At 60.1% G+C, this 16,047-nt stretch overlaps 1 protein-coding gene across 4 annotated transcripts in view; it reads left to right on the forward strand.

The window, feature by feature from the left end:
* LOC139367469 (vesicle transport through interaction with t-SNAREs homolog 1A-like) overlaps positions 1-16,047 on the forward strand; it is a 197,753-nt gene that overhangs the window by 45,637 nt on the left and 136,069 nt on the right. For all 4 annotated transcript variants that reach the window (XM_071105685.1, XM_071105682.1, XM_071105686.1 and 1 more), the window contains one exon: positions 13,381-13,465. In XM_071105685.1, coding sequence (XP_070961786.1) covers positions 13,381-13,465 — 85 coding nt within the window. The remainder of the gene's footprint in view (positions 1-13,380; positions 13,466-16,047) is intronic.

The raw sequence follows: 16,047 nt of genomic DNA on the forward strand, positions 1-16,047 counted from the left end.
CGGAGAGAGCGGGAGGGTCGGAGGGAGGCTGGAGAGAGAGCGGGAGGGTCGGACGGAGGCTGGAGAGAGAGCGGGAGGGTCGGAGAGAGCGGGAGGGTCGGAGGGAGGCTGGAGAGAGAGCGGGAGGGTCGGAGGGAGGCTGGAGAGAGTGCGGGAGGGTCGGAGGGAGGCTGGAGATAGAGCGGGAGGGTCGGAGGGAGGCTGGAGATAGAGCAGGAGGGTTGGAGGGAGGCTGGAGAGAGGGCGGGAGGGTCGGAGGGAGGCTGGAGAGAGAGAGGGAGGCTGGAGAGTGCGGGATGGACGGAGGGAGGCTGGAAAGGGAGCGGGAGGCTGGAGAGAGGATGGAGAGAGAGCGGGAGGGACAGAGGGAGAGAGAGCGGGAGGGACGCCGGGAGGCTGGAGAGAGTGCGGGAGGGTCGGAGGGAGGCTGGAGATAGAGCGGGAGGGTCGGAGGGAGGCTGGAGAGAATGCGGGAAGGTCGGAGGGAGGCTGGAGAGAGGGCGGGAGGGTCGGAGGGAGGCTGGAGAGAGAGAGGGATGGAGGGAGGCTGGAGAGTGCGGGATGGACGGACGGAGGGAGGCTGGAGAGAGAGCGGGAGGGACGGAGGGAGAAAGAGCCGGAGGGAGAGAGAGCGGAGGGAGTCTGGAGAAAGCGGGGGGGACGGAGGGAGGCTGGAGGGATGGAGGGAGGCTGGAGAGTGCGGGATGGACGGACGGAGGGAGAGCGGAGGGAGTCTGGAGAAAGCGGGGGGGACGGAGGGAGGCTGGAGAGAGAGCGGGAGGGTCGGAGAGAGGCTAGATAGAGAGCGGGAGGGTCGGAGGGAGGCTGGAGGAACGGAGGGAGGCTGGAGGGGGGAGGGAGGGAGACTGGAGAGGGGGAGGGAGGGAGGCTGGAGAGAGAGCGGGAGGGTCGGAGGGAGGCTGGAGAGAGAGCGGGAGGGTCGGAGAGAGCGGGAGGGTCGGAGGGAGGCTGGAGCGGGAGGGTCGGAGGGAGGCTGGAGAGAGAGCGGGAGGGTCGGAGGGAGGCTGGAGAGAGAGCGGGAGGGTCGAAGGGAGGCTGGAGAGAGAGAGCTGGAGGGTCGGAGGGAGGCTGGAGAGACGGAGGGAGGCTGGAGGGAGGGAGACTGGAGAGGGGGAGAGAGGGAGGCTGGAGAGGGGGGGGAGGGAGGGAGGCTGTAGAGAGAGTGGGAGGGTCGGAGGGAGGCTGGAGAGAGCGGGGAGGACGGAGGGAGGCTGGAGAGGGAGCGGGAGGCTGGAGAGAGGATGGAGAGAGAGCGGGAGGGACGCCGGGAGGCTGGAGAGAGAGCGGGAGGCTGGAGAGAGAGCGGGAGGGTCGGAGAGAGCGGGAGGGTCGGAGGGAGGCTGGAGAGAGAGCGGGAGGGTCGGACGGAGGCTGGAGAGAGCGGGGAGGACGGAGGGAGGCTGGAGAGAGCGGGAGGGAAGGAGGGAGGCTGGAAAGGGAGCGGGAGGCTGGAGAGAGGATGGAGAGAGAGCGGGAGGGACGCCGGGAGGCTGGAGAGAGAGCGGGAGGCTGGAGAGAGAGCGGGAGGGTCGGAGAGAGCGGGAGGGTCGGAGGGAGGCTGGAGAGAGAGCGGGAGGGTCGGAGGGAGGCTGGAGAGACGGAGGGAGGCTGGAGGGAGGGAGACTGGAGAGGGGGAGAGAGGGAGGCTGGAGAGGGGGGGGAGGGAGGGAGGCTGTAGAGAGAGTGGGAGGGTCGGAGGGAGGCTGGAGAGAGCGGGGAGGACGGAGGGAGGCTGGAGAGAGCGGGAGGGAAGGAGGGAGGCTGGAAAGGGAGCGGGAGGCTGGAGAGAGGATGGAGAGAGAGCGGGAGGGACGCCGGGAGGCTGGAGAGAGAGCGGGAGGCTGGAGAGAGAGCGGGAGGGTCGGAGAGAGCGGGAGGGTCGGAGGGAGGCTGGAGAGAGAGCGGGAGGGTCGGACGGAGGCTGGAGAGAGAGCGGGAGGGTCGGAGAGAGCGGGAGGGTCGGAGGGAGCCTGGAGCGGGAGGGTCGGAGGGAGGCTGGAGAGAGAGCGGGAGGGTCGGAGGGAGGCTGGAGAGAGTGCGGGAGGGTCGGAGGGAGGCTGGAGATAGAGCGGGAGGGTCGGAGGGAGGCTGGAGATAGAGCGGGAGGGTTGGAGGGAGGCTGGAGAGGGGGCGGGAGGGTCGGAGGGAGGCTGGAGAGAGAGAGGGAGGCTGGAGAGTGCGGGATGGACGGAGGGAGGCTGGAAAGGGAGCGGGAGGCTGGAGAGAGGATGGAGAGAGAGCGGGAGGGACAGAGGGAGAGAGAGCGGGAGGGACGCCGGGAGGCTGGAGAGAGAGCGGGAGGGTCGGAGGGAGGCTGGAGAGAGAGCGGGAGGGTCGGGGGGAGGCTGGAGAGAGTGCGGGAGGGTCGGAGGGAGGCTTGAGATAGAGCGGGAGGGTCGGAGGGAGGCTGAAGAGAGAGCGGGATGGACGGAGGGAGGCTGGAGAGAGAGCGGGATGGACGGAGGGAGGCTGGAGAGAGAGGGGGAGGGATGGACGGAGGGAGGCTGGAAAGGGAGCGGGAGGCTGGAGAGAGGATGGAGAGAGAGCGGGAGGGACAGAGGGAGAGAGAGCGGGAGGGACGCCGGGAGGCTGGAGAGAGTGCGGGAGGGTCGGAGGGAGGCTGGAGATAGAGCGGGAGGGTCGGAGGGAGGCTGGAGAGAGTGCGGGAGGGTCGGAGGGAGGCTGGAGAGAGGGCGGGAGGGTCGGAGGGAGGCTGGAGAGAGAGAGGGATGGAGGGAGGCTGGAGAGTGCGGGATGGACGGACGGAGGGAGGCTGGAGAGAGAGCGGGAGGGACGGAGGGAGAAAGAGCCGGAGGTAGAGAGAGCGGAGGGAGTCTGGAGAAAGCGGGGGGGACGGAGGGAGGCTGGAGGGATGGAGGGAGGCTGGAGAGTGCGGGATGGACGGACGGAGGGAGAGCGGAGGGAGTCTGGAGAAAGCGGGGGGGACGGAGGGAGGCTGGAGAGAGAGCGGGAGGGTCGGAGAGAGGCTAGATAGAGAGCGGGAGGGTCGGAGGGAGGCTGGAGGAACGGAGGGAGGCTGGAGGGGGGAGGGAGGGAGACTGGAGAGGGGGAGGGAGGGAGGCTCGAGAGAGAGCGGAAGGGTCGGAGGGAGGCTGGAGAGAGACCGGGATGGACGGAGTGAGGCTGAAGAGAGAGCGGGATGGACGGAGGGAGGCTGGAGAGAGAGCGGGAGGGTCGGAGAGAGCGGGAGGGTCGGAGGGAGGCTGGAGAGCGAGCGGGAGGGTCGGAGGGAGGCTGGAGAGAGAGCGGGAGGGTCGGAGAGAGCGGGAGGTTCGGAGGGAGGCTGGAGAGAGAGCGGGAGGGTCGGAGGGAGGCTGGAGAGAGAGCGGGAGGGTCGGAGAGAGCGGGAGGGTCGGAGGGAGGCTGGAGCGGGAGGGTCGGAGGGAGGCTGGAGAGAGAGCGGGAGGGTCGGAGGGAGTCTGGAGAGAGAGCGGGAGGGTCGGAGGGAGGCTGGAGAGAGAGAGCTGGAGGGTCGGAGGGAGGCTGGAGAGAGTGGGAGGGAGGGAGGCTGGAGAGACGGAGACTGGAGGGGGGGAGGGAGACTGGAGAGAGAGAGGGGGGAGGGAGGGAGGAAGACTGGACAGAGAGAGAGGGAGGGAGACTGGAGAGAGAGAGAGCGGGAGCGAGGGAGGGAGGCTGGAGAGAGAGACGGGGAGGGAGGCTGGAGGGACGGAGGGAGTGAGGGAGGCTGGAGGGACGGAGGGAGGCTGGAGAGAGAGCGGGAGGGACGGAGGGAGGCTGGAGGGACGGAGGGAGGCTGGAGAAAGAGAGCGGAAGGATCGGAGGGAGGCTGGAGATAGAGCGGGAGGGTCGGAGGGAGGCTGGAGAGAGAGCGGGAGGGTCGGAGGGAGGCTGGAGAGAGAGCGGGAGGGTCGGAGGGAGGCTGGAGAGAGAGCGGGAGGGTCGTAGGGAGGCTGGAGAGAGCGGGGGGGAGGAGGGAGGCTGGAGAGAGCAGGGGGTCGGAGGAAGGCTGGAGAGAGCGGGGGGACGGAGGAAGGCTGGAGAGAGCGGGTGGATGGAGGGAGGCTGGAGAGAGCGGGGGGGACGGAGGGAGGCTGGAGAGAGCGGGGGGGACGGAGGGAGGCTGGAGAAAGCGGGGGGGAGGGAGACTGGAGAGGGGGAGGGAGACTGGAGAGAGAGAGAGGGGGGGAGGGAGGGAGGAAGACTGGACAGAGAGAGCGGGAGAGAGGGAGGGAGGCTGGAGAGAGAGAGGGAGGGAGGGAGGCTGGAGAGAGAGAGAGAAGGATCGGAGGGAGGCTGGAGAGAGAGAGCTGGAGGGTCGGAGGGAGGCTGGAGAGTGCGGGATGGACGGACGGAGGGAGAGCGGAGGGAGTCTGGAGAAAGCGGGGGGGACGGAGGGAGGCTGGAGAGAGAGCGGGAGGGTCGGAGAGAGGCTAGATAGAGAGCGGGAGGGTCGGAGGGAGGCTGGAGGAACGGAGGGAGGCTGGAGGGGGGAGGGAGGGAGACTGGAGAGGGGGAGGGAGGGAGGCTAGAGAGAGAGCGGAAGGGTCGGAGGGAGGCTGGAGAGAGAACGGGATGGACGGAGTGAGGCTGAAGAGAGAGCGGGATGGACGGAGGGAGGCTGGAGAGAGAGCGGGAGGGTCGGAGAGAGCGGGAGGGTCGGAGGGAGGCTGGAGAGCGAGCGGGAGGGTCGGAGGGAGGCTGGAGAGAGAGCGGGAGGGTCGGAGAGAGCGGGAGGGTCGGAGGGAGGCTGGAGAGAGAGCGGGAGGGTCGGAGGGAGGCTGGAGAGAGAGCGGGAGGGTCGGAGAGAGCGGGAGGGTCGGAGGGAGGCTGGAGCGGGAGGGTCGGAGGGAGGCTGGAGAGAGAGCGGGAGGGTCGGAGGGAGTCTGGAGAAAGAGCGGGAGGGTCGGAGGGAGGCTGGAGAGAGAGAGCTGGAGGGTCGGAGGGAGGCTGGAGAGAGTGGGAGGGAGGGAGGCTGGAGAGACGGAGACTGGAGGGGGGGAGGGAGACTGGAGAGAGAGAGGGGGGAGGGAGGGAGGAAGACTGGACAGAGAGAGAGGGAGGGAGACTGGAGAGAGAGAGAGCGGGAGAGAGGGAGGGAGGCTGGAGAGAGAGACGGGGAGGGAGGCTGGAGGGACGGAGGGAGTGAGGGAGGCTGGAGGGACGGAGGGAGGCTGGAGAGAGAGCGGGAGGGACGGAGGGAGGCTGGAGGGACGGAGGGAGGCTGGAGAAAGAGAGCGGAAGGATCGGAGGGAGGCTGGAGATAGAGCGGGAGGGTCGGAGGGAGGCTGGAGAGAGAGCGGGAGGGTCGGAGGGAGGCTGGAGAGAGAGCGGGAGGGTCGGAGGGAGGCTGGAGAGAGAGCGGGAGGGTCGTAGGGAGGCTGGAGAGAGCGGGGGGGAGGAGGGAGGCTGGAGAGAGCAGGGGGTCGGAGGAAGGCTGGAGAGAGCGGGGGGACGGAGGAAGGCTGGAGAGAGCGGGTGGATGGAGGGAGGCTGGAGAGAGCGGGGGGGACGGAGGGAGGCTGGAGAGAGCGGGGGGGACGGAGGGAGGCTGGAGAAAGCGGGGGGGAGGGAGACTGGAGAGGGGGAGGGAGACTGGAGAGAGAGAGAGGGGGGGAGGGAGGGAGGAAGACTGGACAGAGAGAGCGGGAGAGAGGGAGGGAGGCTGGAGAGAGAGAGGGAGGGAGGGAGGCTGGAGAGAGAGAGAGAAGGATCGGAGGGAGGCTGGAGAGAGAGAGCTGGAGGGTCGGAGGGAGGCTGGAGAGAGTGGGAGGGAGGGAGGCTGGAGAGAGGGAGGCTGGAGGGGGGGAGGGAGACTGGAGAGAGAGAGGGGGGGAGGGAGGGAGGAAGACTGGACAGAGAGAGCGGGAGAGAGGGAGGGAGACTGGAGAGAGAGAGTGGGAGGGAGGGAGGCTGGAGAGAGAGACGGGGATGGATGGAGGGAGGCTGGAGAGAGAGCTGGAGGGTCAGCGGGAGGGTCGGAGGGAGGCTGGAGAAAGCGGGGGGGAGGGAGACTGGAGAGGGGGAGGGAGACTGGAGAGAGAGAGCGGGAGAAAGGGAGGGAGGCTGGAGAGAGAGAGAGGAGGATCGGAGGGAGGCTGGAGAGAGAGAGCTGGTGGGTCGGAGGGAGGCTGGAGAGAGTGGGAGGGAGGGAGGCTGGAGAGAGGGAGACTGGAGGGGGGAGGGAGACTGGAGAGAGAGAGGGGGGGAGGGAGGGAGGAAGACTGGACAGAGAGAGCGGGAGAGAGGGAGGGAGGCTGGAGAGAGAGAGAGGAGGATCGAAGGGAGGCTGGAGAGAGAGCGGGAGGGTCGGAGGGAGGCTGGAGAGAGAGCGGGACTGTCGGAGGGAGGCTGGAGAGAGAGCGGGAGGGTCGGGGGGAGGCTGGAGAGAGCGGGGGGGACGGGGGGAGGCTGGAGAGAGCGGGTGGGACGGGGGGAGGCTGGAGAGAGCGGGTGGGACGGGGGGGGCTGGAGAGAGCGGGTGGGACGGGGGGAGGCTGGAGAGAGAGCGGGAGGGTCGGGGGGAGGCTGGAGAGAGCGGGGGGGACGGGGGGAGGCTGGAGAGAGCGGGTGGGACGGGGGGAGGCTGGAGAGAGCGGGTGGGACGGGGGGGGCTGGAGAGAGCGGGTGGGACGGGGGGAGGCTGGAGAAAGCGGGGGGACGGGGGGAGGCTGGAGAGAGCGGGAGGGAGGCTGGAGAGAGGTGATGCTGGAGAGAGGGATGCTGGAGATAGAGACCTGGAGAGAGGGAGGGAGGCTGGAGAGGGAGGGAGGCTGGAGGAGGGAGGGAGGGAGGGAGAGAGAGGGAGGTTGGAGAGGGTGAGAGGGAGGCTGGAGGGGGAGGGATGAAGGGTGGCTGGAGAGGGGGAAGGGAGGGAGAAAGGGTGGCTGGAAGGGAGGGAGGCTGGAGAGAGGGAGGGATGCTGGAGAGAGAGCGGGAGGGTCGGAGTGAGGCTGGAGAGAGAGCGGGATGGTCGGAGGGAGGCTGGAGAGAGACCGGGAGGGACGGAGGGAGGCTGGAGAGAGAGCGGGAGGGTCGGAGGGAGGCTGGACGGAGGGAGGCTGAAGAGAGAGCGGGATGGACGGAGGGAGGCTGGAGAGAGAGCGGGATGGACGGAGGGAGGCTGGAGAGAGAGGGGGAGGGATGGACGGAGGGAGGCTGGAAAGGGAGCGGGAGGCTGGAGAGAGGATGGAGAGAGAGCGGGAGGGACAGAGGGAGAGAGAGCGGGAGGGACGCCGGGAGGCTGGAGAGAGTGCGGGAGGGTCGGAGGGAGGCTGGAGATAGAGCGGGAGGGTCGGAGGGAGGCTGGAGAGAGTGCGGGACGGTCGGAGGGAGGCTGGAGAGAGGGCGGGAGGGTCGGAGGGAGGCTGGAGAGAGAGAGGGATGGAGGGAGGCTGGAGAGTGCGGGATGGACGGACGGAGGGAGGCTGGAGAGAGAGCGGGAGGGACGGAGGGAGAAAGAGCCGGAGGGAGAGAGAGCGGAGGGAGTCTGGAGAAAGCGGGGGGGACGGAGGGAGGCTGGAGGGATGGAGGGAGGCTGGAGAGTGCGGGATGGACGGACGGAGGGAGAGCGGAGGGAGTCTGGAGAAAGCGGGGGGGACGGAGGGAGGCTGGAGAGAGAGCGGGAGGGTCGGAGAGAGGCTAGATAGAGAGCGGGAGGGTCGGAGGGAGGCTGGAGGAACGGAGGGAGGCTGGAGGGGGGAGGGAGGGAGGCTAGAGAGAGAGCGGAAGGGTCGGAGGGAGGCTGGAGAGAGAACGGGATGGACGGAGTGAGGCTGAAGAGAGAGCGGGATGGACGGAGGGAGGCTGGAGAGAGAGCGGGAGGGTCGGAGAGAGCGGGAGGGTCGGAGGGAGGCTGGAGAGCGAGCGGGAGGGTCGGAGGGAGGCTGGAGAGAGAGCGGGAGGGTCGGAGAGAGCGGGAGGGTCGGAGGGAGGCTGGAGAGAGAGCGGGAGGGTCGGAGGGAGGCTGGAGAGAGAGCGGGAGGGTCGGAGAGAGCGGGAGGGTCGGAGGGAGGCTGGAGCGGGAGGGTCGGAGGGAGGCTGGAGAGAGAGCGGGAGGGTCGGAGGGAGTCTGGAGAGAGAGCGGGAGGGTCGGAGGGAGGCTGGAGAGAGAGAGCTGGAGGGTCGGAGGGAGGCTGGAGAGAGTGGGAGGGAGGGAGGCTGGAGAGACGGAGACTGGAGGGGGGGAGGGAGACTGGAGAGAGAGAGGGGGGAGGGAGGGAGGAAGACTGGACAGAGAGAGAGGGAGGGAGACTGGAGAGAGAGAGAGCGGGAGAGAGGGAGGGAGGCTGGAGAGAGAGACGGGGAGGGAGGCTGGAGGGACGGAGGGAGGGAGGGAGGCTGGAGGGACGGAGGGAGGCTGGAGAGAGAGCGGGAGGGACGGAGGGAGGCTGGAGGGACGGAGGGAGGCTGGAGAAAGAGAGCGGGAGGGTCGGAGGGAGGCTGGAGATAGAGCGGGAGGGTCGGAGGGAGGCTGGAGAGAGAGCGGGAGGGTCGGAGGGAGGCTGGAGAGAGAGCGGGAGGGTCGGAGGGAGGCTGGAGAGAGAGCGGGAGGGTCGTAGGGAGGCTGGAGAGAGCGGGGGGGAGGAGGGAGGCTGGAGAGAGCAGGGGGTCGGAGGAAGGCTGGAGAGAGCGGGGGGACGGAGGAAGGCTGGAGAGAGCGGGGGGGACGGAGGGAGGCTGGAGAGAGCGGGGGGGACGGAGGGAGGCTGGAGAAAGCGGGGGGGAGGGAGACTGGAGAGGGGGAGGGAGACTGGAGAGAGAGAGAGGGGGGGAGGGAGGGAGGGAGGAAGACTGGACAGAGAGAGCGGGAGAGAGGGAGGGAGGCTGGAGAGAGAGAGGGAGGGAGGGAGGCTGGAGAGAGAGAGAGAAGGATCGGAGGGAGGCTGGAGAGAGAGAGCTGGAGGGTCGGAGGGAGGCTGGAGAGAGTGGGAGGGAGGGAGGCTGGAGAGAGGGAGGCTGGAGGGGGGGAGGGAGACTGGAGAGAGAGAGGGGGGGAGGGAGGGAGGAAGACTGGACAGAGAGAGCGGGAGAGAGGGAGGGAGACTGGAGAGAGAGAGTGGGAGGGAGGGAGGCTGGAGACAGAGACGGGGATGGATGGAGGGAGGCTGGAGAGAGAGCTGGAGGGTCAGCGGGAGGGTCGGAGGGAGGCTGGAGAAAGCGGGGGGGAGGGAGACTGGAGAGGGGGAGGGAGACTGGAGAGAGAGAGCGGGAGAAAGGGAGGGAGGCTGGAGAGAGAGAGAGAAGGATCGGAGGGAGGCTGGAGAGAGAGAGCTGGTGGGTCGGAGGGAGGCTGGAGAGAGTGGGAGGGAGGGAGACTGGAGAGAGAGAGGGGGGGAGGGAGGGAGGAAGACTGGACAGAGAGAGCGGGAGAGAGGGAGGGAGGCTGGAGAGAGAGAGAGGAGGATCGAAGGGAGGCTGGAGAGAGAGCGGGAGGGTCGGAGGGAGGCTGGAGAGAGAGCGGGACGGTCGGAGGGAGGCTGGAGAGAGAGCGGGAGGGTCGGGGGGAGGCTGGAGAGAGCGGGGGGGACGGGGGGAGGCTGGAGAGAGCGGGTGGGACGGGGGGAGGCTGGAGAGAGCGGGTGGGACGGGGGGGGCTGGAGAGAGCGGGTGGGACGGGGGGAGGCTGGAGAGAGCGGGAGGGAGGCTGGAGAGAGGTGATGCTGGAGAGAGGGATGCTGGAGATAGAGACCTGGAGAGAGGGAGGGAGGCTGGAGAGGGAGGGAGGCTGGAGGAGGGAGGGAGGGAGGGAGAGAGAGGGAGGTTGGAGAGGGTGAGAGGGAGGCTGGAGGGGGAGGGATGAAGGGTGGCTGGAGAGGGGGAAGGGAGGGAGAAAGGGTGGCTGGAAGGGAGGGAGGCTGGAGAGAGGGAGGGATGCTGGAGAGAGAGCGGGAGGGTCGGAGTGAGGCTGGAGAGAGAGCGGGATGGTCGGAGGGAGGCTGGAGAGAGACCGGGAGGGACGGAGGGAGGCTGGAGAGGGGGAGAGGGGGAGTGAGGAAGACTGGAGAGGGGGAGGGAGGGAGACGAGAGAGGGGGAGGGAGGGAGACTGGAGAGAGCGGGAGACTGGAGGGAGACTGGAGAGAGGGAGGGAGACTGGAGAGAGAAAGAGGGAGGGAGGCTGGAGAGAGAGCGATGCTGGAGAGAGAAAGGGGGAGGGAGACTGGAGAGGGAGGGATGCTGGAGAGAGGTGATGCTGGAGAGAGGGATGCTGGAGAGAGAGACCTGGAGAGACGGAGGGAGGCTGGAGAGGGAGGGAGGGAGGGAGGCTGGCTGGAGAGGGAGGCTGGAGGAGGGAGGGAGGTTGGAGAGGGGGAGAGGGAGGCTGGAGGGGGAGGGAGGAAGGGTGGCTGGAGAGGGGGAAGGGAGGAAGGGTGGCTGGAGAGACAGGGAGAGAGGCTGGAGAGAGATGGAGGGAGGCTGGAGAGACGGGAGGCTGGAGAGACGGGGAGAGGCTGGAGAGACAGGGGGAGAGGCTGGAGAGACAGGGGGAGAGGCTGGAGAGACAGGGGGAGAGGCTGGAGAGAGATGGAGACAGGGAGGGAGGCTGGAGAGACAGGGAGGGAGGCTGGAGAGACAGGGAGGGAGGCTGGAGAGACAGGGAGGGAGGCTGGAGAGACAGGGAGGGAGGCTGGAGAGAGATGGAGGTAGGGAGGGAGGCTGGAGAGTGAGGGGGATAGGGAGGATTGCGGGAGGGAGGGAGAGAGAGAGGTATAGGGATGGATGAAGAGGAGAGGGAGAAAAGCTTTGAAGTGGCTTTTCAGCGCAGCTAGTCTGCTGGCCGTCTCAGGGAGACGTGTCACCTTTGCCGAGAGGGAATAGGAAAATCACGTTTCGAATGGTAATGATAACATACTAATCACTTGAGCTCTTTGAAGAACGGGGGAGCGAGCTACTCTGTCAGTATCCCGGCTGCCTTGTGCTCCGAGGCACACAGCCAGGGTCTAGGTGTATTAGCTTAAGCGTTGCATGTCAATACGTCCCCTCCATCTCCGCTGATCCATAGGGGCTCATTAAGCCGAGCTGGCTTCCTTCTCTCTCCCCACGCGGCGTGCACAGGCACACCACCATCACACTGCACACCCAGCCACCCACCACCTCTTTCTCCCTCTCTCTCACCATCACCCCCCGACCCTCTGTCCCCTCCCTTCCTTTAACTATTGAAAAGTATTTCTGTCAATTTAAATGACATCTGTCCACCAGTGAGGAGAAGGTGGCTAGAGAAAAAACAATAAAGTTCAGAGGCAGTTTTCCTTGTTTTCCCCTCACTCTGATTTTGATAGCTTAGCTAGAGATTCCAGAGCTTCCCTCCCTCCCTTTCTAAACGAATGTAAACCCTTTTCACAGAGAGAGTTACCGTTCATCTGAGTGGTTGATCTATGGTACTTCTACGGTAGACTTGGGCTTGCGGAACGTCACACTTGTAGGTTCAGTGAAGGTTTGACCACTGAAAGACTGGAGAATCCCCAGACAAATGACATTTTATGTAGGTCAAGGTGCGTACTTGAGTTCAGGTTACTATTCAAGGTGGTACCTTGGTTCAAACCCTTGACTCTGACCTTTTTCCCCCGTAACTTTATCTGCATGAGATTGTAAGAACCGTTTATAATGTAATAATACAATGGTGTTGAATGTGGTGTTATGACCATGATGTCACTTTTAAAGGGACAGTTAACCCAACTTACCTAATCACATATTGGTTTCCTTGACATGTAAACAGTCTATGGACAAGGCATGACAGCCGTGCTGTGGTGTAGTTTCCCTGGCACTGTTGTCAAATGCTAACCTTTCAGGATTTCAACGGACCGATATTAGACATTTTTCACGCGTCATTCCCACAGATTTTGAAATGGTCTCAAATTGATTGTGAAGCTCAACCGTCACTTACAGATTATTTTAACATGACGGTAGAGATGCTAATATTGGGCCTTTTGACTTTGTGCCACAAGTGCTAAAACGTTAGCATTCGGAAACAGTGCCAGGGAAACTACACCACAGCACGGCTGTCATGCCTTGTCCATAGACTGTTTACAGTCCATAGACTGTCCCTTTAATTTCTGAGTCACAAGATGCAGCACGATCTGACCTGGTCTTGGCTTCGAAAGAATGGCCAGTAGTGAATGGAAGAACGACCATTTTGATTTCTTTCAGAAGAAGAGCGGCTTGCTATGGATGTCACAGATATTCTTGATGCCAAATGTGTTGGCCTGTAACAACTCCTACTGCTGTCTAGCTAGATACACAGCACATGGAAATGCAAAAACGATCAAATTGCTCAGTATGAAACACAAAGTACCTCGGTAGCCCTTTGGAACTTGTATACAGTATATCCTTTCAATGGGCAACCTTGTCGATACCGATGAATAAGCCAACATGCAATGCACTCTGCGTGCAAGGCTTGAAATGCTGTTGTTCGATCTATTCTGACACTGGAACTCGTGGTTGTACGGGTTTACCATCGTCTATACTAGGATTGTCTATTATAGTGGCCATTACTGACTGGTGAGACAGCCGCGGTACATGTGCTGATTGCACAGGTATGACTATTCTGTAAGCTGTGTAGTGTCCCGTTGTTCCCAGCGTAGATCAGTGTCCATTTGTTGATGGTGTAAATATGTCACTGCTCAGTGTTTTATAGGATTGCATAGTACGTGCTGGTGTTTCTTTGTGTGTTTTGCTATTTGTTTTAGGGCTTTATGTTGATTCACAAATTATATTGTAGGCTAATGTTACATTTTACTAGTCGCTTGTTACGCAATACACTTCCAAATGAATTGTCAGGATATGGTCATATGGTGTCCTCTGAGGCGTTAAACTGTCTCACCGGCCATGTGCCACACCAGTAGAACTTTCTAGAAAGCAATACATGTCTTATGTTCCATAACCAACTTCACGAGGAGAGTAAATGCATTTGATTTCCACTTTAATGAGGGTTTTCTCCTTAATTCCAAAGCCGTCACCTTGACAGTTTTTTTACATGTTCTTCTTGAAAGCTGCAAATTATCATTTATTACATCTCAATTAGCTCTTCCTCCCCTCCCTCAACTTTGCCCTCCACGCTAAATGTGAAGTAATGAGTTGCAGGAGACTGAATGAGATGAGGTGGGGGAACCTTCTGGTGCTTCTCATTTTAATATTGATTAAGAAGAGATACTGTGTTGTCCATTTTTGGAAAACATTTCATGCATGTTGCCAATATTTCACCGTCCACATTTGGTTGTTCATGACAATTATTGTCTCTGGCCAGGGCTATTGCTGTTGTGGTCATAGTGTTGGTCAGTGTTTCGTGACGGCGTCGAGATGTTTCTCCGAAACGCTTCCCAGCCCTCTCAATCATTATTCTTCTGTTTTCTGTCTTGTATTTCTCCCATTTATTTTAGAGAGCACATCTGTTGGACAACACAGAGAAGCTGGAAAGGTCATCTCGGAGGCTGGACGCAGGCTACCAGATAGCAGTGGAAACCGGTATGTGTTCTGTTTGGTTGGGAAGGGGGCATTATGAAATTAGAGGTGGGGGTGGGGTGTGTGATTGAGCGACAGCAAATTGTCTCACTCTTATGCGGGGTGGAGAGAAAGAGAACTTAAAAAACAAAAAACAGCCGCCTTGACGACTGGTGACATTTTCAGGAGCACATCAAAGGTGAGCGAGGGAGAAAGAGGTGTACGGGGCGACAGAGCGGGCTACGCTGCTCCGTGTTCGGCTCCCGGAAAAGCACGCGCTCTTCTTCTCCCATGCATCTGTCTGGCTGTGAGTGAGAGGTGTTTTTTGTTGTTGAAGCTCTACTGAAAATAAACAACATCCGCGTTTCCTCCGCTAGTTCTTCATTCGGAGAACCAATCAAAACGCAATAAACATGACTAAATAAATCGGCCATCTAGAACAGAAAATCAGGTTTTATCCTCACGATCAAGGTTTGTTTTGATCTTTTATATATAGGAAAATGAGACTCATTTGGATTTGAAACCAGACCTTTTATTGTCTGACATTATTGAGTCACAGTGTATTCCTTCGAGAGATATCAAAGCTCATTCTTGAAGTTTTAACTGGCTTTCTTTGGCTTCCGCTGTAGTTTTGAAAAGTTTCTTCATTTACACTATAATGGAGGGGTGGCACGTGTGTGTGACATCGACAGATTTAATCATTCAATTCGAGAAAGGGGTGCACAGACTGCCTTTTTGATGTTCAGTAAGTAGAACTCACAAATTCATAAATACAATCTGCATTCTCTGCTTAAAAATGTTGTTTCATATGATTCTCCGATGATCTCCGAGACTTATACTATTCCTGTTTTCAACGTGTCCAACTCTGCGGCAGCCCGTATTTTGATTCTATTCAGTCACATCTTTCAGTCGAATGGCTCGTTTTGATGTTTTGTCACGCCCGTTGGTTGGTGTTAAAGAAATGTGCTGTGGTCTAACCGTGTTCTCTACCTCCTGGGTCCCAGTCCTTTCCACAGCGCGCCCTCTGACCCCTCGTTGCCAGTGGCCATCTCATCCGCTCTGTGTGTGCGGCTAACTGAGAACAATGTCTGTTTATCAATGCCCCTGGTCCCCCACACACTGCTCAGATCCACACCAGCAGTGGGGTGTTTGGGGTTTGGTGGGGTATGAGCTTTTGCCCCATTGTATTTAATCCCCTGACGTCCCCGGCCCTCCGCTCAGATGCACAACCTCAAACAGCAAACGGTCAGGGAGGACCAACGCTCAGAACACAACTAGGTAGCAACAGAACAGACACGTTGGGAACTCTGTCAGACTACTAACAACAGAAAAGCTGCAGTATGTCGAGGACCCAGACACACAAAGAATATATGCACTGAGAGCCCGAACATTGACAAGCGTCAAGCGGTTTGTGAATTGAAGTAGGCGAATGACCCCTTTTTTGTCCAGTTTTCCTGCATCCGGCATCCAGTCGCGTTGTGAACCAATCCTGCTTCACCACCCTGTGCTGCATATTTACATCAGTGGACAATCACCCCACCACAACACATGATCAAATACTGTGGAGAAATTCAGATTCTTTTAAAAATCTTTTTGTGTTTGATTGTATTTCAGTGAGGAGAACTGTGCAAGCACTCAATTCACCTGTTTGGCAGAGTAAATGGCTCATTCAGTTATCTCACTTTAAAACAAAAAGCTAATGATGATGATAATAATAATGGCAAGAGTATGGCTTTTATTAATCAATCTGAAGCATAAATATTTCTACATGTTAAATATGGCGGCGGGTAGCCTATCGGTTAAGAGCGTTGAGCCAGTAACCAAAAGGTCGCTGGTTCGAATCCTGAGCCGACTAAGTGAAAAATCTCTGTCCCCTTGAGCAAGGTACTGTACCCAAATTTCTCCTGTAAGTTGCTCCGGAAAAGAGTGTCTGCCAAATGACTAAAATGTAAATGTAAATTGTTATACACTTTGAAATGTTGAATGTGGGAGTGTATTGTCTACAAAGGGTTAAAGAATAATAATTTGTGCAGACGAGTTGTCCAATCAACAACTCACTCTGGTTGTAAATAGACTTTGTTACCAGAAACCTGAACTCTACTCAAGAGGCTAATAAAACCACTCTTAGTGAAGAACAGTTAATTAAGCTATTTCACAATAGTTCAAAGTTACCTTCCAAATCCACACAATATATAATTATGCCCCATACAGTAGGTACTATAATTGACCAATTCGGAGTAAGAAATATATTTTAAAGAAGGTTTCTCTTTTCTTTCAAAGAGAGAAATCCTGAACAAAGGAAGAGAGAAAGATGGAGCTTCAACTGCTGCTTGGCATCGATAACATTCCACTTAATGACCACAAATCACAAAATGCCAGTGTACCATGAGTTCACTTTTATAAAAGAAGAAGAGTTTTTCGAGATGGTGAATCTTAACAGAATATCATTTTTCTCTTTCTCTCTCTCTCTTTCAATTTAAGGGCTTTATTGGCATGGGAAAGATAATTAACAGTAAACATTACACTCACAAAAGTTCCAGAAGAATAAAGACATTTCAAATGTCATATGATGTGCCAATAGTTAAAGTACGAAAGGGAACATAAAT

The sequence above is a fragment of the Oncorhynchus clarkii genome, chromosome 16 (genome assembly GCF_045791955.1).
Source record: "Oncorhynchus clarkii lewisi isolate Uvic-CL-2024 chromosome 16, UVic_Ocla_1.0, whole genome shotgun sequence".
Classification (NCBI taxonomy): domain Eukaryota; kingdom Metazoa; phylum Chordata; class Actinopteri; order Salmoniformes; family Salmonidae; genus Oncorhynchus; species Oncorhynchus clarkii.